The sequence below is a fragment of the Mesoplodon mirus genome (genome assembly GCF_964341445.2).
Source record: "Mesoplodon mirus genome assembly, contig: HAP1_SCAFFOLD_1003, whole genome shotgun sequence".
In the NCBI taxonomy this organism is placed as follows: domain Eukaryota; kingdom Metazoa; phylum Chordata; class Mammalia; order Artiodactyla; family Ziphiidae; genus Mesoplodon; species Mesoplodon mirus.
In genome coordinates this window covers 108,999-135,496 of record NW_028295047.1, presented here as the reverse complement: position 1 = coordinate 135,496, position 26,498 = coordinate 108,999, and the positions used below count along the sequence as shown (strand labels likewise).

At 46.8% G+C, this 26,498-nt stretch overlaps 1 protein-coding gene across 1 annotated transcript in view; it reads right to left on the bottom strand.

The window, feature by feature from the left end:
* The window catches only part of LOC309797808 (BCL-6 corepressor-like), a 29,235-nt gene extending 11,227 nt beyond the window's left edge, over positions 1-18,008 (bottom strand). Inside the window, 7 exon segments of the mRNA XM_082646215.1 lie at positions 111-356; positions 5,994-6,180; positions 6,648-6,701; positions 7,359-7,748; positions 9,288-9,416; positions 10,445-10,649; positions 17,141-18,008. Of these exon segments, the coding sequence (XP_082502341.1) occupies positions 111-356; positions 5,994-6,180; positions 6,648-6,701; positions 7,359-7,748; positions 9,288-9,290 (880 nt within the window). The 5' untranslated portion in view covers positions 9,291-9,416; positions 10,445-10,649; positions 17,141-18,008.
* Between the last annotated feature and the right edge of the window lie 8,490 nt (positions 18,009-26,498).

The window sequence follows — 26,498 nt, the reverse complement described above, 5'->3', positions numbered from 1 at the left end:
AGGTGTGAGTGGCTCCCCCCAGGGATCCAGGGTGGGACTGGAACTTTCCACTGCTCCGCTCCAGGACTTCCGTAGGGTGCCCTGCGGGCCCGAAGCCAAACCGAGCTCACCTTTGGAGACCCGTCTCCGCTTGGCTTTCAGCAGAGAGTCCTTCGGGAGCACAGTGGTCTCAGTGTGGTTCCTATCGCCAGACACCTTGCGCTTTCTGTTCAGCCTGAGGGTGGGGCTGCGTGACGCGTCCGGGGCCGCCTGGTCGGCGGGGGACTCTCTGGGGGGCTCCGTGTCCATGTCCTCAGGAAGATCACTGTCTTCTGGGGCTTCAAAGCGGTCAGCTTTGCTTCCATCATAACACTCCCCTAGGGGAGGGGAGACAACCCGGAAAGGAGGGAACAAAGGTCACCAGGAGCAGGCAGGACCCCCATGCCCAAGGCAATCTGCTACCAACAGACCACCCCCCTTTGGAGACCAGGGGCCTCACACGCCGGAAGCACAAAACCCTCAGAAAGACGTCCCAAAGGAAGGACAGCTGAACACAACCAGCAAAGAAAGCAGAAAATGAGGTGCGTAGCCCACTCACAATCCATCCTTCAAGGGTCAAGGTGAGGCATCTACACCATCCCTCTATAGGCATGTGAGATCACTCCCTAACTGCTTAACTCTCCAAGGTGGCTTACTTTTAAAGGGGGGTGAGTGACCTCACAGTAAGATCCAACCAATCAGGGCAGAGCTACAAATGACTATGGAAACAGCTGCTAGTCAACAAAAAAGGCTGATGTCATCAAGAGACCAAATAGCCCCCAACTGCCATCTACACAGACATAGCACCCATGTTCACTTGGGTCAGCAGGGGCGAGGGTGAAGAAAAAGGGTAGGGAAAGAATGGTGGGAGGCTGGGAAGCTGGGGAGACCAAGGCAAGAGGAGCCTGGCAAAGGGAAAGGAAAGGCTTCCTGGTGCACACACAAGGGTCAAGGGCAATTTCAAAGAACTCAACCAGATTGCTACAAGTCCGTCTGTCCTCTTTCCACACCCGTGGGGGGAAAAGCATTTCACTGCCATCGAGGGGCTGCTCCTACTTCCTGTCTAGGAAGAAGGCCCTCAGTGACACCAGTCACCCACCTGGCACGTCTCCACGCCTTCCTTCCCAGGCAACAAGCATCTAAGGACATTTCAAAGACAAGACTCCAACCCCCTTCATGGGGGTTGGAGGGGTGGGGGGGTGGGGGGGCGGCGGGCAGGGCTGAACTGCTCACACCCCAGCTCCGCCTGTGTTCCTCCTGCCCCCCTGCTCAATCTAGCATCCACTTGGGGCTTTTCCTCCAATCACCCCAGCCTAACATCACTCCTCACTTTTGCTCTAGCCAAAGAAACAGTTCAACTGCTTTGCTAGTCACATTGTTTCTAACACACAAAGAATTCCATAATAATCACTGTGCTGTTAAAGAGTTCCCCGGGGCCTCCCTGGTGGCGCAGTGGTTGAGAGTCCGCCTGCCGATGCAGGGGATACGGGTTCGTGCCCCGGTCTGGGAGGATCCCATATGCCGCGGAGCGGCTGGGCCCGTGAGCCATGGCCGCTGGGCCTGCGCGTCCGGAGCCTGTGCTCCGCAACGGGAGAGGCCACAACAGTGAGAGGCCCGCATACCGCAAAAAGAAAAAAAAAAAAAAAAAAAAAAAAAAGAGTTCCCCGAAGATGACCCTGTGTCCATCACCGGCCGGGGGTGGGGGTGGGTGTATGAGTTTGGTATTTCGTTAACACCTGAGCTAAGCTCCCACAGCCCGTTTTTCTAGATGAAATCATGGACACACCCCTCACATGCTGCTCGCATATTCCTCCTCCTCTCCCTAGACCACTTCAAGTATCACTCCCACTTCTGCCCAGCCGGCTGGTCCCCTGATCAGCCTCTCTTGGGGGCATTCCCAGCATTTAATGGCAGCCAGTTGTGGGGATGAACCTCACCCTGGCCTGGGCTAGCCTGACCTGTGCTCTCAATGGTGGAACACACTTAGCTTTTCTCCAAGGGTATCCCAAGGTGGGGCAGATCCCCATCTACTCTTGCCGGAATGGTGGAATCACCCCAACCGCGAGGGTCTCCTGCCATGGCAGCAGGAGAAACCCCAAACTCCTGGCCTGTGCTTATGGGTGATGCAGCCCACGCTACCGCAGGCCCGGTGAAGACGGCGTGCTGTAACTCTCACTCCGGCTGCTCTGTGACCCTCTTAAACACTCGGGCAGGAATGGCGCCGCTTTACAACTCGGCCCCCTTCACTTGTAAAGTGGGAATGTTACTGCTAGCCTCCCTCCAGAGTGGGCTTCATAATCACGGGCCGGGCTCAGCACAGAGAAAGGCTGGAAAAATCCCTTTAACCAAAAGATGCCAAGACTTTCAGACCAGCCTGAATCTCAGGCCTGAAATGTAGGAAATTTTAAGAGGTGAGCCCTGCTGGTTACACCATTGGACTTCTCTGGTCCAATCTGGTCCAATCAGCCTTCCCTAAAAGCTCCGTGGGAGGGCATCCATGGAGGAATGGAAGGGCTACCTTAAGAACCCCCATGTCCAATTTGAAAGTTTCTTTTTCCAAACTAGGTCCATCCACCCTTCCCCCAACCCCGGAGCCTTTTAGGGCAAAGATCTCAATTCCCCTCAGCTAAGGCCCCCCAAGACCTTACGCTAGTGTGACCTTACCCAGGTCAGTAATAACCCTGAAGGACACCCACCCCGACTGCCCAAGATGCCCATGGCCACCAGCTATGGGGTAGAGGCTCCGTGTCACTTGGAGCTTCTCAAAGACTGTTCTAACCACGACCCACAGGAGGATGACCCTTGAGGGCAAAGGAGATGGGGAGATAAATAGATACCCAGGGATCCTAACCATCAGGCTTTGCCATCATTGCTACTTTTGGCCCTTCTAAAAGTGGGAAGCCATGTGCCCTTGGTCACCCAGTCTAAGCAAGATGTGAACGTGGTCCCTGCAGCATGGTCCTATGACTCACAGCACCTATATCCCAAATGCATTATGGTTGTACCATAGCATCACCTCACAGAAGCATCACCACAGCAACATTTACAAGTCACTGTGGCAGCAAAGCACCCTCACCACGGTTGAGCCATGCCCAGTGAGGCCTAAACGAGGTGAGAGGGTTCTGAGTCGCTGGAAGGCTCCCCAGGATTAAAATCCCCTTCTCTGTAGCTTAACTATAGCACCTCCAGTCAGGGCTAACCTTGATCAAAGTTACACCCGCTACAGAAGGAGTGCAGGGGACCTCTGTTCCAAAGTAGTTTACAAACGTGCAGGTGCTCAGCTGGAAGAGAAGTTCCCTGAGCAAAGAAGTTTCATGAAGCCCCTCGACTGAGGCTTCCTCCAGCTCCTGGCCAGGCACTGCCACTGAGCAGGTCCTAGGCCTGTCCCAGCCAAGTGGTTGGCAAGGGAGATGGTTACTCCAAGTTTGAGAAGGAAGGGACCAATGCCTCCTTGCCCCGCCCCATCTTCAAATGCCACTGAGGGTTCCTAGTGATGAACTTCCAAGTCTGAGGAACCTCCCAACTCATTTGGTGAACTTCCAAAATAAAAATTTCACTCAGCCACCCATGTGATCATAAAGAATAAATGAGTATCTCGGCCACTGTGTTTTCAAGTTAATTTCTTTTTTAAACAAGCCCCTAGCAACAAGATGCACCCGCACCAGGACAACCAAGGCCGCGCAAACAGCACCCACCACCTTAGAAGCTCCTGGGCCCTCCATGGGTAGGGGCTGCCTCAGAAGGGGGAAGGCATCTTGAAGGCGTCCTGGACCCTCTCTGGGACCCCTGCCCGCCCCAAATCCCCGCCCCAGCTCCCATGTGCTCACAGCTCGGCTCTCGGCCACACCGACACCCATGAGAAGGACCTGAGCCCATATCAGCTCAAGACATGATGGCCCAAGAACAAGAAGGCCCATTCATATCTAGCTGAATGGAATGAACACCTGCTGGGCCTTGGACGTGGAGGCCGCAGTAAGAACAGTGGCCCCTTCAGGTGACCTTTCCTGACCAGCTATTTACAAACCCCACGTCTCTACAAGACAGAGGGTGGGTGGGGAACCCACCTCCATTGCCCCAACCTTTCAAACGGAGCCCCTCACCTTCCCCAACCCTTCTCCTGCCCTCCCATGGTGGCGATTCATGGCTCACTGGGCCATGTCCCGGGTGCTCCAGGAAGAGACCCGTCGGTCGGTCTGAGATTGGAAGCAGGCGGTGGGGGGAGGTGGCTTTCGGAATCATCTGGGGCTCAGGCCCTGCTCCCCATCAGCCACACCGAGTTCTTGTCTCCACGCTCAGCAGGAAAGACTGGGAAGGACGCACGCAAACGTCTCTGGGAAGAAGGGCGGGTGAGGCCACTGAGACGTGAAGGGCAGCGGCCACCCTGGGTTTGGCCACGTTGCTGGAGAAAAGGGCGAGAAGACTCGAGGCCAGTTAACTGCCCGTTCCCTTCCTCCAGCCTCCCTCACCGTCCACCCGGAACAGGCAGATCCCCTCCTCAGAAAAGTGCATCCCCGTGAACTTGGCCTTGCCCACTTTTATCACATCTCTCTGAGAAACTTCCCCAAGAGCTGAGTTATGAGGCCACTCAGGAGGGTAAGGGCTGCGTGTCAGCTGTGAGCACAGGCAAGGAGGGAGGCCTTCTTGCTGCTTCACTCCAGGGTGGCCTGGACCCTCCGTTTTTCATTCCAATCCCGAGGGGGAGGAGGTCGGAATCGTCTACTCCAGGCACATCAAGAGCCCCATCCCTCGGGTAAGGCCGCCACTGACTAGCCCCAGAAATCCCCTTCTACGGGAGCCACGTAGGACAAACCGGTCCCGGTGTGGCTTACCCAGAACCCTGGCCACAGGCCTTTGTCTGACCCTAAAGATGAGCTGGGGGAGGGCAGTGCTCCAAGCAGCAGAGAGAAGCACACGCTGTGGCTGACCACAATTTTCCCGAACTGCATGAGGCACCCACGACCTAAGCGTGCGGGCGAACGCCGACCCTACGACTGGGTCCAAGGGCCTGGGCCTCCCAAACGTGTCCACCACCCCCAACTGTCCCATCTCAGGAGGATTTCACGCCCACCCTGTCCTCGACGTTCACCTAGGTGCCCTCACTCACCATCACCGGTGAGGTTTCTGGGGTCCGGAGCAGGCTGCAGGCCACAGGCCACAAGCACGCACACTGAAGAAAGCGGCAGAAAGACCTCCACTTGCTGCCAACACATCTCATTAGCCCAGGAAGTCTCGAGGGCAAAGCCCGAAGTCAACCCCAGTGGGGGAGCAGCTGATGGGACCGCAGAGTGTGACTCGAGGCAAACACTAGCTTTCTCTCCAATTTGGCCTCCAAAACAGAATACACCCCGTCTGGTAGGAAGAACGCCCTCGTTGATCCCACGCCCTTGGAGCGTGCTGTCAACTCCTAATGACTGCAAACAAGCCTGCCACAGAAAATAATTATGCTCATCTTTCTGGTGCCTTCATCAGCCCTCATCTCATTTGAACGAAACCTCTGCCTTTGGAGGGAGAATCCGAGTACTCTCCACTCCCTCCCACAGGAGACTGTCACCCTGGAGGGTCTGGCTCTGGCTGCAAGTGTCATTCCACTGCTACCAAAAACCCGTATCCGTACCTGCTACAAAACAGAACACATACCTGCTACGCTGGAGGTCTTGCACCGCCATTCCTCTGCTCTACTGTATCAGACTATTACTAACTACAGGACTAGCATTTCTCCGGAAAAAGGAGATGCGTGCCAGGAAACATTTCATAGGTGCTTCACTCCTGGATGCCGCAACGCTCAAAAGGACAACCAGCCTTGCAATCCACAGCTGGGAAGGGTGGCAAGAGCAGCCCGTTCTCCGAACAGCCAGCACCCAGACGTTGGGCCGTCGGAAATGTATTGTTTCCTCTCACCTCCCTCGGCACTGGGGGAGGAACCGCCCCGTTCCCACCGACGTGGTACCACAAACGAGCCGCCTGGGTCCACTTACATCTCTCACTGTCGTTCTGGTCGGCAATGGCCTCCTCCAGGGCGACCGACTTTGGCTTTTTGTCCTGACTTCCTTTCAGCCTTTCCCAGTCAGCGGGGCTGAATTTGCGCACCTCGGAGTCTTTGGTCGTCGGGTGGCCACCTTCTCGCTCTTTCATCTCCAACTCTGAGAAGCGCATCACTGCACGCTAGAAAGAGAACGGAGATGGAAAAAAGATACACCTTACCACCAAAGCTATTTCACTGCCCTTACCTTAAAGGAAAGTATCTTCAAAGAAAAGTTTGCCCAAAACCAACCACAATTTATGATACAACTGAGATATTTTAAAATTGAACGATAAAAATGTAAGAGTGTCTATGTGTAACTAGTCACACACTCTTTCTTCGTAAAGCCATATGTATGTAGAGATATATGTGGTGTGTATGTATAGCCATACATACACTGTGGCATACAGACATTCTCTTTCGAAGGTAAATAAAACAAAACAAAAACACAACGCAAAGAAAGCAAAACAAAAACACAAGAGAAAAGAAAACAAATGCACAATGAATAAAGACGACCATGGCCCACAAACTTCCCTTTGTATATTTGGAAATGAAATTTAACTCAAAAGGTTTATGGAAGATTCTAGTAATAAAAATTTGAAGAACTGACCTCACAGTAAGCAGCGGGTAGACATAAAATACTGTCCTCTTGTAATCCTTCCATCTATGTCATTAAAATGGGCACTCAATGGATCATTTAGATAACTTCATCCATTTTTATAAGCATAAACCAATTTTTTTCTTAACATTGCAAAACAATTTGGCTTTATTTGTCTTTTAATTAAAAGTAAAATATCTTAAGGAAATTCCTATACAACATCTATCATTCACTAGCAAGTTAAATACATACTCTATCCCTTTAAGCAAGGTTTGTTTTTTTGTTTTGTTTGTTTGTTTGCTTTTTGGTGGAAAAAAAATTGCACGAATCTCACAGACATGCGGCCGCTACACACCTCCACCAAGTATCACGTAAGGCATTCTAAGCAGCGCTTTTAGGTATATTTGTTAACGTACAGTAACGGCAGAGAAATCAAAGCGATTGATAGGTAAATGTCATGCAGTCTTTTAGACATCCTTCGCAATAATTAAAACTTCCGTTATCAGCATTTGAGTGGAGTTTGCTTAAAATCTACAGAATAACTTCAAGTATCCACTTACGTCCCCTTACTGGACACATTTCAAACATTTAAATTATCCTAAGCTTCATTAACCAAATCAGCCCGGTGTCCTGCCCTATCATACCCCCGGCCCCCTCCTCTTCACACATTAAAAAAACCTGACAACTGCTCAGGCTCCTGAAATTCGGGTGGGGGGGGCTCACCTGCAATGCCCGCTGGTCCCGGCCGAGCTGACTGGAGTCTGCGTACAGTCCGGTAGCGACACGCTTGAACCGGTCACCCACGTAACCAGCGGAGTTTGCGATTCTCTTTGCCAGCTTAGATGGCTTCGGGTTCAGAACTTTGCCATCGGTTGATCCTGCCTCGTCAGCTCCGTCTTTGGTGTAGGTGGGGGTGACGTCCACACTCGGTGGGGCACTGCCCACGCAAAATGGTTTGGGATCCTCTTGGGTTTTCCCGAAAGTGACCGCAGAGCCGTCGCTCCCCAGGGTCGGCTCCAGGAATGGAGTCGAGACCGGCGTCGCCAGGTTCTCCTTGTTGGTTACCGCTGGAACATTCTCCTTGCTTAAGCCGGAAACTGGCTGGCCCGGAGCCTGTTGGAAAGTATAGGCTTCGTGGAAGTCACTGATGCGCCCCAACTCCTCTCTCAGGGCAATGAAATCCCGGTGTGGCTGTAGGGCCACATTTTACTTTTTATTTTTAATATATGTTCACATGTTTCCATAAAGGATCCAAGGTGGCCCATAATGTAAGGACACACAATATTAGCTTTAAAAAAACATGAAAAAAAAAAAAAAAAGGTAAATCATGATCCTGGAAATGGGTTGCATCCTTTTAAGGGGTGAGAATAACAGAATGAGTGAGCCAAAGATTTGGGAAAGGATCTCACATTTCCAAATGTCCAAATCTTAAAATTGCACCAAGTGGGAATGTAGCTGTGGCAGTATTAACCTGAGAGAGCTCTATGATCGTTGTCTTGACTCATCACTTGCTTGCAAGGTTATAAATGACAGGGTAAGTGAAGGAGGGCAAGTAGACAGATAAGAGTCATTTCCTCATTCTCAAAAGAAGGGGCATCACCTAGGGAAGGGGACTCCAAAATCCTACAGGAATCCTCTGGATATACTAAATTTTCTAGGTGGCAAAAAGTATCTCATTTGACCCTAGCAGCCAGATGGAACTTAGAAAAGTAGTGAAAAGCTACTCAACTGAATGCACGTCATATGACTACGAGCACGTCAGTGAAAAGTTCAAGGGAAGATGCTGTAGAAGAGCAGTTCACCTTGTGGTTGAGCGTCCTCAGAACGTGCAATGGGAGGTGCAGCACCTGCTCTGTCTCACAGGGACCCTCCAACCTCTAAACGCATCTTTCCTGGGAAGCTGAATTCAAAGAGTCAATTTAAAAAGAAGATAGGGCTTCCCTGGTGGCGCAGTGGTTGAGAGTCCACCTGCCGATGCAGGGGACACGGGTTCGTGCCCCGGTCCGGGAAGATCCCACATGCCGCGGAGCGGCTGGGCCCGTGAGCCACGGCCGCCGAGCCTGCGTGTCCGGAGCCTGTGCTCCGCAATGGGAGAGGCCACAACAGTGAGAGGCCCGCGTACCACAAAAAATTAATTAATTAATTAATTAATTTAAAAAAGATAAAAGTCTCTCATAGAGAAATTTTATCAGAGCCTAGTATTAACAGCTGTAGAGCCACAAGTTTCCCACGATACAGCCTTAGCAGAGGCTGTTAAGGCAGTGACAGAAAATTTGTACCGAGGGAAATAGCAGAAGAGTTTGCCTACAATTCACGAAAAGGATCCCTGCACTTGGCCTGAAGGAAATCAGCAAAATTTGTAACAGCCTGTGTATTTGTATGCGGGATTGAGAATGAATTTCATTTTTTAATTTCTCTGAATTATCACATAAGATTCAGAAGATGCTCTCTCTGCCTAGAAGCCACCCCACTGGGATAACTATGCCTACGGAGTTCCTTTGCCTATGACTCCGACTTGCTAACAGACTGGCAGCCTGGCCCCAGGGCCTGGTCGCTGCTCCCAGTGCAATGGTGGATATGGTGTCAACGCTTGCAAAATCAAAGCCCCTTACATCCTCTCCATGCCTCGGTCCCACCCCCCACCCCACTCACCATTGATGTTCAGGAAGGGGAAGGTGTCCTGGATGGGAACGTGGTGCTGTGACTGGTCCAGCTCATCTTCCTCATCTTCTTCATCCACATCATTATCTTTCTCATCCCAAGGAGCAGATCCAGTGGATCCTACCCGAGAAACACACACACACACACACAAAGGTCAAAAGTGAGGCGCTCACGTTGCACTGTCATCCCTGCAGCTGACCCACTGTTCAAGCTAGGCACTGCCAACACAGAGGTTCCTTGGGTTCAGTGTGCACCCTCAATGCCAAAGAGTGGGAACCAAGGGTGTTCACCCCACTCCCAGCTTCTCCTACGGAGCCCCAGTGCAAGCTCTCATCCCCTCCCCTATCCAGGAGCTGCAGACCCTGCTCCCTTCTCCTAGGAATCTTTTAATTCCTACTCTAAACCCCTTTCTACACATTCGCATCCCTTCTAAGGACCCAAGGAGCACAGCTTCTCTCCTTTATAAGCTTACTGTGAAGACAGACCCTTCCCTCATGGCAGAGCCTCACTAGATTCACTGGAGGTCAAGTCTAAATTATCTGGCTCTTAGTCGGAACTGGCTAAACATTGAGTAAATATAGGGATCAGGTGGTATTCTCCTAGGAAAAATACCATACAAATTAAATGATCACTTACCCATCATTTATAAAGAGCACTTAATAGCCTTCCTAATGTCATGGCAATTGATTCTTAGAACAGCCTTTGAAATACGCAGGAAAGATGAGAACCCAGATTTTATAGTGGAAGAAGGTGAGGCTCAAAACGTTGAATGACTTGATTCAATGTCCCACAAGTAGTGAAATGGAAAGACCGAGGTTTATAACTCAGACCTTCTAAGTTTTAAGCCCTCCTTCTTCTAAACTACCTGGCCTCTCTTCTCAGTGTTGAGTCCCAAGAGAAGTTATTTTTTATAGAACTCAATACCCCCTCTTCTTTCTAATGCTTTACTGTTCCACTGGGTGGGCAGGAAGACTGTGCTGAGTTTATATCTTTTGTTCTCTGGGTTCTTTCTAGGGACAGCATTTCTTGCTTTATTTACCAGTCTTCAACTTTGTAAGCGAGGCGACTTTCAAGTCGACTATCGCTTTAAGGGTCCAGCCCAGAACCTGGCACACTGTCCACCTTCTCCCCAGCAGCTGGGGCCTCACCTGGGTTAATGATAGAGCCCTGGGGCTGGGGGATGTCACACACTTGATATATCTTCACTGGGTTCATGGGCACCTCCTTGGTGCCGTCGTACATCAGGTTGAATTCCCTGCTCTTGTTGACGCACAGCGGAGCTGGGCCTTCCATTTAGCTGGGTCGGGGTCGTCCACCCCTTCCTGGTACTTCCCCTGTCTCCACAGCCCAGGCCTGAGGCATAGGAAACTGCAGTGAGTGCCTGCTTGTTGCCCAGAAACACTGGAAAGTGTGCCCGCCCTCCCTCGTACAGACACAGATACACACAGCCCTGCCTGACCGCCCCATCACCCCAACTCCAATTTACAGAGACTGCAGCAGAAAACACCACGCTGGGGACCAGGCAAGGCAGGGCCCGAGAGAAATTAAACCAAATGCAAATACAGTATTTTAAAAAGAGGAGCCTCATCTCAAGTGCTTGTGCCAGCATCATCTGTCAACACTACAATGGCCTTAATGAAGGGTTGAAAATAAAGAAAAATCTGGAACAAGTATACACCAAAATACTAATGGTAACTTTTGGATAGCAAGATTTCAGGTAATTTTGTTTTGTTTTGTTTGCCTTATTTGTTTTTCACATGAATTGCTTATATAATAAGAAGAGAAAGGGAGGTGGCGTATGATATGAAGAATTTAGGCTTGCAGTTCCCTCTCCCTTCAGTCTTTAATCTGATGCACAAATAACTGTTGAAACCAAGTACCTTTAGGAGTAGCAGCCCACAGGAGGGCAGGAAGCACGCTCTGGGGGTTCAGCTGGCCTCAGTGCGAGGCTGAGGGCCTCAAGTCCTAATAAACTCACACCACCTGCCTTTCCCTGCTTCCCCAAACTCCCACATTGGGAACATTTTGCTGGGAACACCAGGGGCTGGTGGCCTGGGCCAAAACCAGTGGGGCCCCGCCTCTCTGGTTTTCAATTTCCAGGTCTAACAGGCATTTATGTGTCTGTTCACGGGATATCAGCCCTCCCCCACTGTTAACGTATCTCAGATGTCTACACTTTCTTCAGGGCTGTGACGTATGTGCTGGTGCAGAAAAGGGGGAGGTCTTTGGCAGAGGACTCAAGATCAAGAGAACAAGATGGACCGGCCAGACTGCTCCCACTTGATGTTAGGAAGATAAGGTGGCCATGTAGTTAGAATTCTGCAGGGGAACATAGCCTATATAGTCTATGGGTTTGCAGATCCACAACTTTTATTTTTTCAGTAATGCCAACCAACCTCATAAGAGACTGACATATAATCCAGAATGCCAGTCTACTCGTTTTCAATGGGGGATAAAGCTGGTCAGTGACCAGCATGGTTAAGTCCAATAACCTGGACATAACCATGTATGATCTCAACCAGTAACTCCTGTATCTGGTTTCTAATGACAATTCCAAGAACATAAGACCCACTCAACATTTAAATCCAAATTTTCAGATGACTCCAAAGCTAAATGGAAATGATTTGATATTGAACTCTAAATTTGCATTATCTAGACTATCTCTTACCCAGTTGGGTAACCCAGAATCGACAGTAAAAGGCTCCTGCTTTCCCAAAAATCACAGGGCATAAAAATGAAAAGCACTGGAAAGGCAAGACCCCCAGTGAATTTGCAAAGCTGCTTTTGTGTCTTTTTCTTTTTGACCTTGAAGCCAGGAGAAATTCTAAAAATACAAATGTATTAATTTTTAAAACTTGACTTTACTGAATATTGTTCAGATCCCCAAGCCTACAAAAATAATTTTATTTTTTAAAAAATGCTCCCTCTTCAGACTATACTACAAAGCTACAGTAATCAAGACAGTGTGGTACTGGCACAAAAACAGAAAGATAGATCAATGGAACAGGATAGAAAGCCCAGAGATAAACCCACGCACATATGGTCAACTTATCTTTGATAAAGGAGGCAGGAATGTACAGTGGAGAAAGGACAGCCTCTTCAATAAGTGGTGCTGGGAAAACTGGATAGGGACATGTAGAAGTATGAGATTAGATCATTCCCTAACACCATACACAAAAAGAAGCTCAAAATGGATTAAAGACCTAAATGTAAGGCCAGAAACTATCAAACTCTTAGAGGAAAACATAGGCAGAACACTCTATGACATAAATCACAGCAAGATCCTTTTGGACCCACCTCCTAGAGAAATGGAAATAAAAACAAAGATAAACAAATGGGACCTAATGAAACTTCAAAGCTTTTGCACAGCAAAGGAAACCATAAACAAGACCAAAAGGCAACCCTCAGAATGGGAGAAAATATTTGCAAATGAAGCAACTGACAAAGGATTAATCTCCAAAATTTATAAACAGCTCATGCAGCTCAATAGCAAAAAAACAAACAACCCAATCCAAAAATGGGCAGAAGACTTAAATAGGCATTTCTCCACAGAAGATATACAGACTGCCAACAAACACATGAAAGAATGCTCAGCATCATTAATCATTAGAGAAATGCAAATCAAAACTACAATGAGATATCATCTCACACCAATCAGAATGGCCATCATCAAGAAATCTAGAAACAATAAATGCTGGAGAGGGTGTGGAGAAAAGGGAACCCTCTTGCACTGCTGGTGGGAATGTGAATTGGTACAGCCACTATGGAGAACAGTATGGAGGTTCCTTAAAAAACTACAAATAGAACTACCATATGACCCAGCAATCCCACTACTAGGCATATACCCTGAGAAAACCATAATTCAAAAAGAGACATGTACCAAAATGTTCATTGCAGCTCTATTCACAATAGCCCGGAGATGGAAAGAACCTAAGTGTCCATCATCGGATGAATGGATAAAGAAGATGTGGCACATATATACAATAGAATATTACTCAGCCATAAAAAGAAACGAAACTGAGCTATTTGTAATGAGGTGGAGAGACCTAGAGTCTGTCATACGGTGTGAAGTAAGTCAGAAAGAGAAAGACAAATACCGTATGCTAACACATATATATGGAATTTAAAAAAAAAATGTCATGAAGAACCTAGGGGTAAAACGGGAATAAAGACACAGACCTACTTGAGAATGGACTTGAGGATATGGGGAGGGGGAAGGGTAAGCTGTGACAAAGCGAAAGAGAGGCATGGACATATATACACTACCAAATGTAAGGTAGATAGATAGTGGGAAGCAGCCGCAGAGCACAGGGAGATCAGCTCGGTGCTTTGTGACCGCCTGGAGGGGTGGGATGGGGAGGGTGGGAGGGAGGGAGATGCATGAGGGAAGGGATGTGGGAACAGACGTATATGTATAACTGATTCACTTTGTTATAAAGCAGAAGCTAATAAAAAATAAATAAATAAATAAATAAATAAATAAAACACAAAAAATACAAAAATAAAAATGCTCCCTGCCTCAAAGGAGTTTACAATCCCTTAAAGGAGACAGATGATTCAATAGATCAGAAATACAGATACTATGTGAACACCAGTAAAACTGCCTAATCCATAAAGAGTCGGGGGGTAGGTATGGTTGGCCAAGTTTATCAGAATTTATGATTCTAGGGCTGAATCTTGAACATGGGTAGAAGTTAACCAGGTGAGAAGCGTGGGTCACGATACTCTAAGCAGAAGAAGCTTTATGGGCAAAGGCAGAGGCTGAAAAGCACAGTGCTTAGGGGACCTACAAGCAGTTCAGCTTGCGTGGAGGCAGCATGAGATCAAAGTCTGGGCTTGTAAGTAGGAACCATGCCAAGGAGTTTGGACCTGATTCTTAGAATACTGAGAACCACTGAGAGATTTAAGCAGGTTGTGATGGGATCAGATGTAAGTTTTAGAAAGAACCCTCTAGCTGCAGGACTGAAAAGGGTTTGAAGGGAGGCAAGGCATGAAGATAACACATAGTCTCTATATAATCCATATAATAGTGTCACCAGGGTCTGAACTAAGGAGGTGGCGGTAGGGATAGAGGATACAGGTAATGAACGAGCCGTTAAAGACGCTGACGTGAGAAAGCTTGATGAGGAACTGATTCCTTGAAGAAGGTGAGAGAGAAATCAAGGATGATTCCCTGGTTTAGGGTTTGGGAGACTGGGTGGGGGGTGATGCTGACCACTGAGATAGGAGCAGGTTTAGAAAGATGATTTCCCTTTGGAAATGTCGGATTTCAAATGCCTGTGGAAGGCCTAGGGGAGAATGCCCAGCATGCCCAGGGCAGTTTTTTATCCCCACTCACCTCTCACATCACCTGAGGGACTCTCCCTGCCTGCCTCCAGCCTGGAAGAAGGTCCACCAGATTACGGACATCTCTGCCCTGTGGGCAAGGACCAATTTCTTTTCATTTCTGTATCCCTGCTCAGGCTTTAGCACACAGTAGGTCAATGTGTATTTGTTGAATTGCCTCAAATTTACAGAAATACACTTCTTGGGGAATGAATAAGTTGCTTTTACAGATGGAAGACCAGAAAAACAGCTATGAGCAGAAGGCCAAGGAGACACTGCAGAAAGTGCTGGAGGAGAAAATGCGTGCAGGACAGCAACTGCAGAGCAAACAGGTGTGGGGATGCTCCATAATCCTTGGGGCTGGGAACCCTGGGGCAGTCTGGGTGGCAAGGGAGCCAGCTGCACAACCCCCTGGAACCCCCAAGGCACCACCCTCTCCTCTGATCTCCCTCAGCGGTCCCTGGCCCTGGCCGAGCACAAGTGTGAAGAGTGGAAGAGCCAGTACGAGAGCCACCCCCAGCATGCAACTGTCCCCTACCCTGCCAGCCCAGTAATCATGAATGCCGTCTTCCTTCTCTTTTTTACAATGTGGTACATATGGATTTTTTAAAAATGAGATTTAACCAGCTTTTAAACCTTTCTTCTTTCTAACAATATCAGTACTCTCTGACTCTCCAAATGCGCCTTTTCAAGTGGATTTAATTTATGGAAAAATCACCCTTCATACTTTCCCTTTCTTTTTTAAACCTCCCCATGGTAGTGTAATGTAGTAGAAGGAGATTTGGCCTGGGAGTTTGGACACCAGGGTTCTAGCGGCAGTAACCCACAGTTACACACGTTATATTATTAAAGAAAAAAAGTCACTTACAGAAATGTATGAGGCCATTATGCACATACACACAAATATATATTCACTCATATATCCATAAAAAAGTAGTCTGGAAGGTTCTATAAAATGTTAAAGGTGTTCATCCCAGGGTGGAGGAGATATACGTTAACTATATTACCCTCTTAAATTTTTACAGTAAATATATATTACTTTTATAATTTAAAAAGCCAAACTTTTCATTTTTAAAAACCTAAAACATGAAAGAAAACTGGAAAACCAACAAAATTAAAACAATCCCTAAGTCTGAGGCAATGATTTTTGTATCCGAGTACAAGTGATGAATGAAAATACTAAGAATGGTGTGTGACACCTTAAAGTATAGAAAAAAATACAGTAAGGCAAGTAGGCATTAAGATAATAGAATATAAAAAGTTACCCAGATATATTCAGACAATGGACTACTATTCCAGTAATAAAAAGAAATGAATTACTAATATGAGCTACACGGATGAGTCACAACAACATGAGGAGCCAAAGAAGCCACGTGCAACAGGGTACTTATTGTATGCTTCCATTCATATGAATTTCTAGAATAGGAAACACTAATACATAGTGAAAGAAAGCATGTCAGTGGTTGCCTGATGCCAGGCCTGGGAAACTGACTGTAAAAGGACAAGAAGGAACTTTTTGCAGGTATTGGAAGTGTTCTGTATCTTGACTTTGGCGATGACAATATAGATATACACATTTGTCAAAACTTATCAAATTACATGCTTAAAATGGGTACACCTTGTTGAATGTAATTCATACTTCAATAAAGTTGATTTTAAAGTTAAATTAAAAGTCACCTATGGGGACTTCCCTGGTGTCACAGTGGTTACAGAATTCGCCTGCTAATGCAGGGGACGTGGTTTCAAGCCCTAGTCTGGGGAGATCCCACATGCCGCCGAGCAACTAAGCCCGTGCGCCACAACTACAGAGCCTGTGCTCTACAGCCCGTGAGCCACAACTACTGAGCCCGTGTGCCACAACTACCGAAGCCCACGTGCCTAGAGCCCATGCTCCACAACAAGAGAAGCCACCACAGTGAGAAGCCGGCGCACTGCAACAAAGACACAATGCAGCCAAAAATAAATAAATTAATAATAATTTTTAAAAAAATAGTCCCCTAGACGTCTGAGTGAGACAGAGTTCCTTTAAGCTTTCAGTCCCAGCTCTTCTCTGAAGCCTCCCCTCATTCACCCTGGCAGCATGTGACCACTGTGCATCTCTTTAACACCTTATATTTATCGGTTCCATTCAGATTTGATGCTTGAAAAGTTTTGTATATTTTATGTCTATCTTCCATTCAACTTGGTTCCTCTAAGGCAGGAACAATAATCTCTTTCATAAATTGAGACCATTACAAAAACAGAATTATGTTCCCTTTCCTCCCAATCAGGGGAATTTGAAGTAGGATTGATGAAATCCTGGAAATCATAAGCAAAAATGTCATTTCTGCATTTTTATGGCCACAGGGTCCTGTGTTTTCATCAGATTCTTGAAGATATCACAGAGCCCAACAATGTTAAGAACCTCTGCTTTGAATCCATGTGCTTTCACCCAGCTCTGTGGTACAAGGCACCCTGCCCCTGGGGCAATCTGTCTGTGGTCCCTGCAAAGATGATAAACCCACATCAAAGACACTTACTCTTCTGCATGTCAGTGGACTCTACTGCCATCTCTTCCTCCACAATGACGTCACTATCGCCATCTTCAAGATTCATTTCTGTCTCATCTAGAACACTGTCTTCTTCCTCTTCCTCCTCCTCATCTTCCTTGGAGACATCCTTTAATGTGGCAAGTAGTCTGTTGTAACCAGAAACTTGTTCTGGTTCACTCTATGCTTCACTTTCAGAACTTGAAGTATCTATAAACTCTCTGACTAAAAGGAAAATGGGGATTTTAAAAACAAAACTTATACTGTTCTTGTTGCTACCCCACGACTATCATCAGGCCCACAGTGGAACCAAGTTCAGACTTTTCTAAATAAAAACTAGCTTTTCTGCAAATATGCAACCCTATCTATTCAACCAGACCTAGCACCAAATTTGTTTAAAACAGCTAATCTAGCTATGATTCTAGAAGCGCTTCCTCTTCTTTGAACTGCTCATGTTCCACATGGGAAGACAGCAAACTAAACACATGGAGCTTTAGGTTATAAGGCGATCTAACCTATGTGTCAGACATTTGGCACCTTTAAAGGAGCAACAGGAAAACTTACAACAAAAAAGTGTACTTTATTTCTGAGTCTGTGGTAATGAAATAAGACCTTTGATGATTTTGCACTCTATTTTATGTTAAGCAAACATGACATTCCCTCTGAGGATTCACCAAGAGCCCTCTGGTAAGCCTCCTTAACAGGTTCTAACAGGCTAATCTCTCAGGACAGTTTCATACTTTATACGATATTAGTTATCACAATGGCATTTTAACAGACATCTGCACTTAAAACTAAGCAATATTACTAAAATATAGCTTACATCTAAAATCAAAGAGAGTGGAAATGTAGCCAAACTTTAGTACCATATATAATCTTAGAAGTAACAGTCCAGAATCTACTATCATAAAGAAGGTATAAAGCATTACCAGTTGACAAGTCTGTGGTTTTGCTTCCTTTCTGGAAACCCTGAGAAGAAACAGGCAATGTTAAACTTTAACTACTAGTATGTAGCAATTAGGAAAAGTCTAATGATACAACTTTAAATGAACGTGGCAGACTATACCGTTATAAATACATTATATCTATTGTCAAGTAAAAACTCCATATGCATTTGGACAGGTTTTGGAAGGATATGCCAAATAGATAATAAGAGACGAATGAAAAAGTCTAACAAGACCACATGACAAATACTACAGTCACACAGTAACAGGCTCTCATCCAAAAGATGGGAAATTTTGGCAAATAAAAGCCCTCGGGGTTCACCTTTTCTAGCAAATTTCTTAAGTAGACTATCCCTCTAACTGTTGATAAAGCAGCCCAAAGGGGTGGGTTGAGCACTAAGATCATAACTGAGAGTCTGGACACTTAGAGAGGAACCCACAACTACCCAAACATTAGTTTCCTCATGGTCATTGAATAGATAGGTGATGTCGAGGGTCCCAAGCAATTTTTTTTTCATTTTTTTTAACTTATTTAATTTATTTATTTTTGCCTGCTATGGGTCTTCGTTGCTGCGCCCGGGCTTTCTCTAGTTGCGGCGAGAGGTGGCTTCTCTTGTTGCGGAGCAGGGGCTCTAGGCTCGCGGGCATCAGTAGTTGCACCACCCTGGCTCAGTAGTTGTGGCTCGCGGGCTCTGGAGTGCAGGCTCAATAGTTGTGGCGCACGGGCTTACTTGCACCGCGGCATGTGGGATCTTCCCGGACCAGGGCTCGAACCCCTGTCCCCTCCGTTGGCAGGCGGATTCTTAACCACTGCGCCACCAGGGAAGCCCCCAAGCAATTCTTTAAAAACATATAAAACGGGGCTCCCCTGGTGGCGCAGTGGTTGAGAGTCTGCCTGCCAATGCAGGGCACACGGGTTCGAGCCCTGGTCTGGGAGGATCCCACATGCCGCGGAGCAACTGGCCCCGTGAGCCACAATTACTGAGCCTGTGCGTCTGGAGCCTGTGCTCCGCAACAAGAGAGGCCGCGATAGTGAGAGGCCCGCGCACCGCGATGAGGAGTGGCCCCCACTTGCCGCAACTAGAGAAAGCCCTCGCACAGAAACGAAGACCCAACATAGCCATGAATAAATAAATAAAAATTTAAAAAAAAACATATAAAACGAACACAAGCTTATAAAATCTCTGCCCAGTCGCCACACAGGAGGCGTGCCGTCTAGCATCAAACTACAGGCTCAACAAAGGGTAGGAAGACCGGCGAAGAACCCCATCTCAGGCGGGAAGCCGCCAGGATCCCCGGGCGAGCTAGGCCGGCGCCGGGGCAGCGTGGCACGCGGCGGGAGCTGCCCTGTCACTACCCCCGGGGCACCGGCGGACCAAACGCGGGGACACGCGGGCTCCCACCGGGAAAGGACGCCGGCAGGGCCGGTCCCAGCCTTGCCTCTCCATACCTGTCATAGAAGGGATGCTCCTCGCCGAAATCCCTTAGATGCTTCTTCTGCTTTTTAGTTAGGGAGTCGAGCAGCTGGCTCTGGCTCCGGCTCCGGCTCCGGCTCCCGCGTTTGCCCATGGGGAAGACGTCAAGTCAGCCAACCTCCAAGAATCGCGTTTTTCACCTGGAAGTCGTCTCCTCAACCCACTCACGCGGGATTGCCAACGGCGCTTTACGGCGGAAGCAGGGTGCCGTAAAGCAGACCCGCTTTACGCCGCGCTTGTACGACAGGCGTTAGAACTTCCTGTTTCCCATTCCGCCCCCGAGCGAGGCTCTTTGGAAGCACGCGCACGCATGCGCAGCTTTTCTCTGAGCCCCGTAAGGCAGGCAGGCAGGGAGGCTTCGAGCTTCCCCAGGTGGGTAAATGGGTGGGTGTATTTTGTGCGTCTGTTTTGGCTGTGAGAATCAGCCTGCATAAACGTGTAGTAACTGAGATGGTTGAATGCAGTGCCTTTCTATTATGCCATAATACAAATACCAACTAACATTTAAGGCTGCCGGTGCATCTCAACTCATCCTCACAACAGTAAACAAATAGGCCTTGTTAATAAGCCTGATACTGGAGATGAGAAAGCTGATGCTTACAAAAGGTTACACACACACTAGCAAGAGAGGAGATGGAAACCTAATTCTCTCTGATGCGACCACAGGCTTTTCCCACTAGGATCTGCCACATGCGTGTGCTGTGTGAAGAATGAGGACGCAAGGCTGAGATTCCCGCCCTTACCCTACCCCCTCATTTTCTGAAAGTATTGCAAGGGCCCTTGGTAACACATCTGTTCTGGCATTTTTCATGTTATAAAAGCAAAAACACATCCAGAGAGGTAAAGTGACTTTCCTAAATCACCCGGAGAGTCGATGTTAGAGAAAGCAGTCAAACTCAATAAAGTGTCTCAAAACTGAATTGGGGCAAATTGGGATGGAAAACTTTTAAAGGGTAAGTAACTTTTCTATATCTGGGTCGTGGTGGTGGTTACACCTGGTATACAATTACCAAAATTAATCAGACTGTACCTTTGAAATTGGTACATTTTAATGCAAGTAAATAATAATCTCAATAAACAAAGAGGTCAAAACAGCGCAACTGGACTTAATACTCTAGAGACAGGCAGAGTGTGCAGGGATACTTAAAAACCACAGGATAGGGCTTCCCTGGTGGCGCAGTGGTTGAGAGTCCGCCTGCCGATGCAGGGGACGCGGGTTCGTGCCCCGGTCCGGGAAGATCCCACATGCCGCAGAGCGGCTGGGCCCGTGAGCCATGGCCGCTGAGCCTGCGCGTCCGGAGCCTGTGCTCTGCAACGGGAGAGGCCACAACAGTGAGAGGCCCGCGTACCGAAAACAAACAAACAAAACATGAAAATGTCTCCAAAGTCTTTTGGAGGTGGGCAGCATCAGTAGCGAATCGGCTGCTCCAGGAAGGCGTCGGAAAGGAAGATTTAATGTCCTTGTCACCCATACAGACATCACCGTGATTTCGCTGAAGTCCAAATCGGTTCACATAACCCCCTTGCTTGAAATCCTTTAAGAGTTCCTCACCTTACATGGGATTGGGCCTCAATGCCCCAGCAAGGCATGCAAGGCCTTTAGTGGGCTGAATCCTCACCTGTCCGTCTCTCCAACCTCTCTACTCCCACCCACCCACCTCAGCAACAGGGTCCACAGGCAGTTCTCCAAACACATCCTTCCACCTTGCTCATGCTATTCCCTCTCCCTGGAACCTTCTTTCCCAGGAAACCCTGACTCGGTGCATCCTCTGTGCAACTCCCCATGACCTTTCCTCTCTCCTCCACAGCAAGAGGAGCTTCTTTATCTTCTGGGTTCCTAAAACCCTTTGTAGACACCCTTCTAATCTAGCCCATGACAACATAATTATTTGTTAATTGCTTTGTCTCCCCCAACTAGACTATGAGGTCTTTCAAGGGGAAAGCCTGAGGTCTGAGCTTTTTAAATCATTAATGCCTAACATTATGACAGGAACATGGTAACTGTTTAGAAAATGTTTGATAAATGAATGAAGGTTTGCCTGCTAAGCCTCTGCCAGAAAAATGTGAAAAACAGAATGTAGTTACACCAACATTCCACTAGAGAGAGGGAGGTAAAACTTTATCCCCTCTAGTGTAGCATTTTAGCCTTGTTCTCAGTCAGGTGAATATAATCTGATAAAATATTTCAGTTTTAGGCTAGGCCTAATATAAAACAACCTCTGATAAGCTTGAGGAAACATAATTATTACAGGTCACTCTATGCCAGGCTCTGGGTTTGACAATGGATAGTTCTTCTGGGTACAGATGAACAGAAAGTGAATGAATAGGCACTATATATAATATGAATAGGCACTATATATAATAGTGTTTTACATTTTCAAGTTATGTAGAGTGCATTGAAATGCATTACAAAGCTTTTCTCTTTTCAGACATAATCTCGTTATCTAAAACATGTTCCACCTAGAAAACTCATTGCTCCTTACACAATAAACGCTGTGGAATCCGATGACTACCCAGCTCTCTAATTTCCTGTTCCCCTATATCCCTCATACCCTGTCTTGAACACACACACATGCTGTTCATGAAGTCAGCTGAAACAACTCATACAGCCTAAAATCTAGAATCTAGATTAATCTCAAGTTCAATACCGATGTTCAATGAGCGTGACAGGCTGACAAACGCTCAAAGGCAGCAGATGACCCTCCCCCACCGGCCCCCAACCCCCAGCAGCACCAAAACTCTGACTGAGCTGCTTCCTTAGCACCCAGCATCTATCAGTTTAGCATTTATCACAGTGTATCGTAAGAGTCTGCGTACTTATCCATACCTGGATGAGGCTGAGAGCTCCTTGAAGAGGCTGGAATGGATCTTATTCTTTCCCCCAGCCTCAGCTACTAGCACAGCACCTGGCACGTGGTGTTTAGTACTTTTTTTTTCAATGAATAAACAAGCTCATTTCATTATACAGGTAGCGAGAGACTGATTTCTGCCAGCACTCTCAGGAAGAGGCTGGATGGCTTTGGGGTGTATACAGACATGTATGCATACATGTGGTGGAGGAGACTGTCTGATTTGAGGCATCTAGGAGGAGACAGATGTGTGGGTGCACACACACCTTCCCCAGAATCTTCCCAAATCAGTAGCTGAGGTGTCGGAGCTTTCATAATTAGAGAGTCATACCTTTGGATTATTTATGGCTCCCTGTCAACATATCTTGAACACATGTGCCCTTGTTACCACTTATATTATCACATAAATTTCAAAACTCAAACTTCCCCAGCATCTGATCTGTATCCTCAAATTGTGCTCCTTCCCCACCTTCCCATTCCTGCTCTGTTGAGAATCTCAGATAGACTCCTGTTTACTTCCTGTGGTTTGTATTAGGACATAGTTTGCCTTTTCAAATACATCACTATATGTCAAATAAGCTCTTTCAAATCATGTACACCATAATACTTGCAAGGGATTAAAACACATCAATTTGTATAATTCCATGAGTTCATAATGATACTAAAAATTAAAAAAAAAACTTGATTGGTCAACCTGAGAAGATCCAGTGAATTGACTCCTTGTGTTGAAAATTAGTAAATGAAGGGAGAGAATCAAGCATTTCTTCTGCTTTTCCTATACAAACAGTACCACTGGGTAAGCAAAATTTAGGGGAAGGAAAAGCTTGCTTTCATAGAAATAGTCCAGCAAGTAAGTGAAGAAGAAATGATAGAATTAGAATATCACCTCATGATAGAATTAGAATGTGACCTCTAATGAATTCACGAATTTAGACATTGATTACCAATGACTGGTAACATCACAAAATGAAAGACAACCAGACGGTATACGCCTCCTGATGGAAGTCTAAAATATCAGCTATAATGAAATCTGATCAAAGTTCTAAATCCCACAATGTATTCGCGAGAGACACAGAGAACAGCAGAACATGTTCAACTAACAGTGTAAAAAAAAAAAAAAAGACGACATTTATGAGACAATCAGAAATCTGAATACTGACTGGTTACATGATGATATTAAATAATTGTTATCATCTTTTTTTTGAGGTGAAATAGTGCCATTGTAGCTATGTTAAAGAAAGAACCCTTATCTTTTAGATATTTAGAAATAAATATTTACAGATAAAATATACAATGTCTGGGATTTGCTTCAAAAATAATACAGGGGCGGGAGTTAGGGGTAGTGGGTGGGCATACCTTGCATTGAAGCCGAGGGATGGGAACATGGGAGTGTATTATACTGTTTTGTCTACTTTTGTATATACTTGAAATTTTCCAAAGAAAAAGTTTTTAATAAAGAAAAACTAACACTTTTCTGAATATTCTGACCATCTTGTCTTAAGGGACAGCCACCCCCCTCCCACCCCTTGAGATCGTTATCCTAGGGAGTCTCCCCGAATTGAAAATACCCAAGTAACATTAATTCATCAGCCTCTCTTTACAAACTAGTATAAAAGATTATTTCCTGGATTGTTTTTACCCCTGAAAATACTGAGTCCCTGAGGGCAAAGGGCAAAGACAACCCTGCAGGAGGGAAAGGGAAGGGCTGAGCGTGAGAAGAAGAAAGGGAAGAACAAATTTTGCCTTTATTACAATTTTCCCAGGGCCTTCACTAGTTGGCACATGCATCTTCTTTGTGTGAGTTTTACTAAGAGAACTTTCACTGGAGACATGAAAAATATGTTTCAATTCCGAACTCTCAGGTTAAAATTTCACAAAGCATCCCCTTTTATGTTGTCAAAGGCTAATATAAATATTTTCAGAAGCGGGCTCAGTGAGCCAATGATGAGAGCACTTGGGTGGAGCTAGGGCACAGTTGTGTCTGAACCTGGGAACAGTCTAGACCTGTCCATAGGACTACAATGACATGGAAAGCAGGAGAGAGTAAAGAGTCACATCAAGTGCTCAAGAGTATAGCTTTTTATAGCAGATCTCTGGAAGAACACCAAGAAACTGGTTGCCTCTGGGGAGGGAAGCTGGGGCACTTGGAATAGGGTGGGAGGAGAAAAAACATTGTATGACTTTATTGTCATAGCCAGGTTATACTGTGGATGGTGCCTTAGAATGTATGATGACATTTGCAAACAGCCTTTTGTTTACGTAAGTGACTGTACTTTTTATCTTGAAATGAGACAGAAGACACATGTCTGTTTGTTTCTGGGTTCCTTGGCTGGGCCATCTGCTGGCACTACCTGCTGTTTGCATATTTTCTTGATACTCCCTCCCCTTGCCTCCGTACGCCACCCTAAGCTCCCAGAATCTAATTAGGAGTAGATGGTCCCCAGAACGACAAAACTAGGATTTTAAGAGTTGTAGTGCGACTTCTATAGGTGTGACATGGTATTGGACAAAGCTCCAATTCTCTCACAGACACTCCTCTAAGAGCAGAGGCAGTGAACACTATCTTTGATGGCTCCTATTTTACCTTAAATATTCAGGTGAATTCTGTGGTTTATGATTGACATTGTAAGTTACTATTAGAAAAAAAGTGTCTCTGTGTTTATCCTGTGGTTTTTGTTTTGTTTGTTTGTTTTCGGTACGCGGGCCTCTCACTGTTGTGGCCTCTCCCGTTGCAGAGCACAGGCTCCGGACGCGCAGGCTCAGCGGCCATGGCTCACGGGCCCAGCCGCTTCGCGGCACGTGGGATCTTCCCGGACCGGGGCACGAACCCGCGTCCCCTGCATCGGCAGGCGGACTCTCAACCACTGCGCCACCAGGGAAGCCCTATCCTGTGGTTTTTAAGTATCCCTGCACACTCTGCCTGTCTCTAGAGTATTAAGTCCAGTTGCGCTGTTTTGACCTCTTTGTTTATTGAGATTATTATTTACTTGCATTAAAATGTACCAATTTCAAAGGTACAGTCTGATTAATTTTGGTAATTGTATACCAGGTGTAACCACCACCACGACCCAGATATAGAAAAGTTACTTACCCTTTAAAAGTTTTCCATCCCAATTTGCCCCAATTCAGTTTTGAGACACTTTATTGAGTTTGACTGCTTTCTCTAACATCGACTCTCCGGGTGATTTAGGAAAGTCACTTTACCTCTCTGGATGTGTTTTTGCTTTTATAACATGAAAAATGCCAGAACAGATGTGTTACCAAGGGCCCTTGCAATACTTTCAGAAAATGAGGGGGTAGGGTAAGGGCGGGAATCTCAGCCTTGCGTCCTCATTCTTCACACAGCACACGCATGTGGCAGATCCTAGTGGGAAAAGCCTGTGGTCGCATCAGAGAGAATTAGGTTTCCATCTCCTCTCTTGCTAGTGTGTGTGTAACCTTTTGTAAGCATCAGCTTTCTCATCTCCAGTATCAGGCTTATTAACAAGGCCTATTTGTTTACTGTTGTGAGGATGAGTTGAGATGCACCGGCAGCCTTAAATGTTAGTTGGTATTTGTATTATGGCATAATAGAAAGGCACTGCATTCAACCATCTCAGTTACTACACGTTTATGCAGGCTGATTCTCACAGCCAAAACAGACGCACAAAGTACACCCACCCATTTACCCACCTGGGGAAGCTCGAAGCCTCCCTGCCTGCCTGCCTTACGGGGCTCAGAGAAAAGCTGCGCATGCGTGCGCGTGCTTCCAAAGAGCCTCGCTCGGGGGCGGAATGGGAAACAGGAAGTTCTAACGCCTGTCGTACAAGCGCGGCGTAAAGCGGGTCTGCTTTACGGCACCCTGCTTCCGCCGTAAAGCGCCGTTGGCAATCCCGCGTGAGTGGGTTGAGGAGACGACTTCCAGGTGAAAAACGCGATTCTTGGAGGTTGGCTGACTTGACGTCTTCCCCATGGGCAAACGCGGGAGCCGGAGCCGGAGCCGGAGCCAGAGCCAGCTGCTCGACTCCCTAACTAAAAAGCAGAAGAAGCATCTAAGGGATTTCGGCGAGGAGCATCCCTTCTATGACAGGTATGGAGAGGC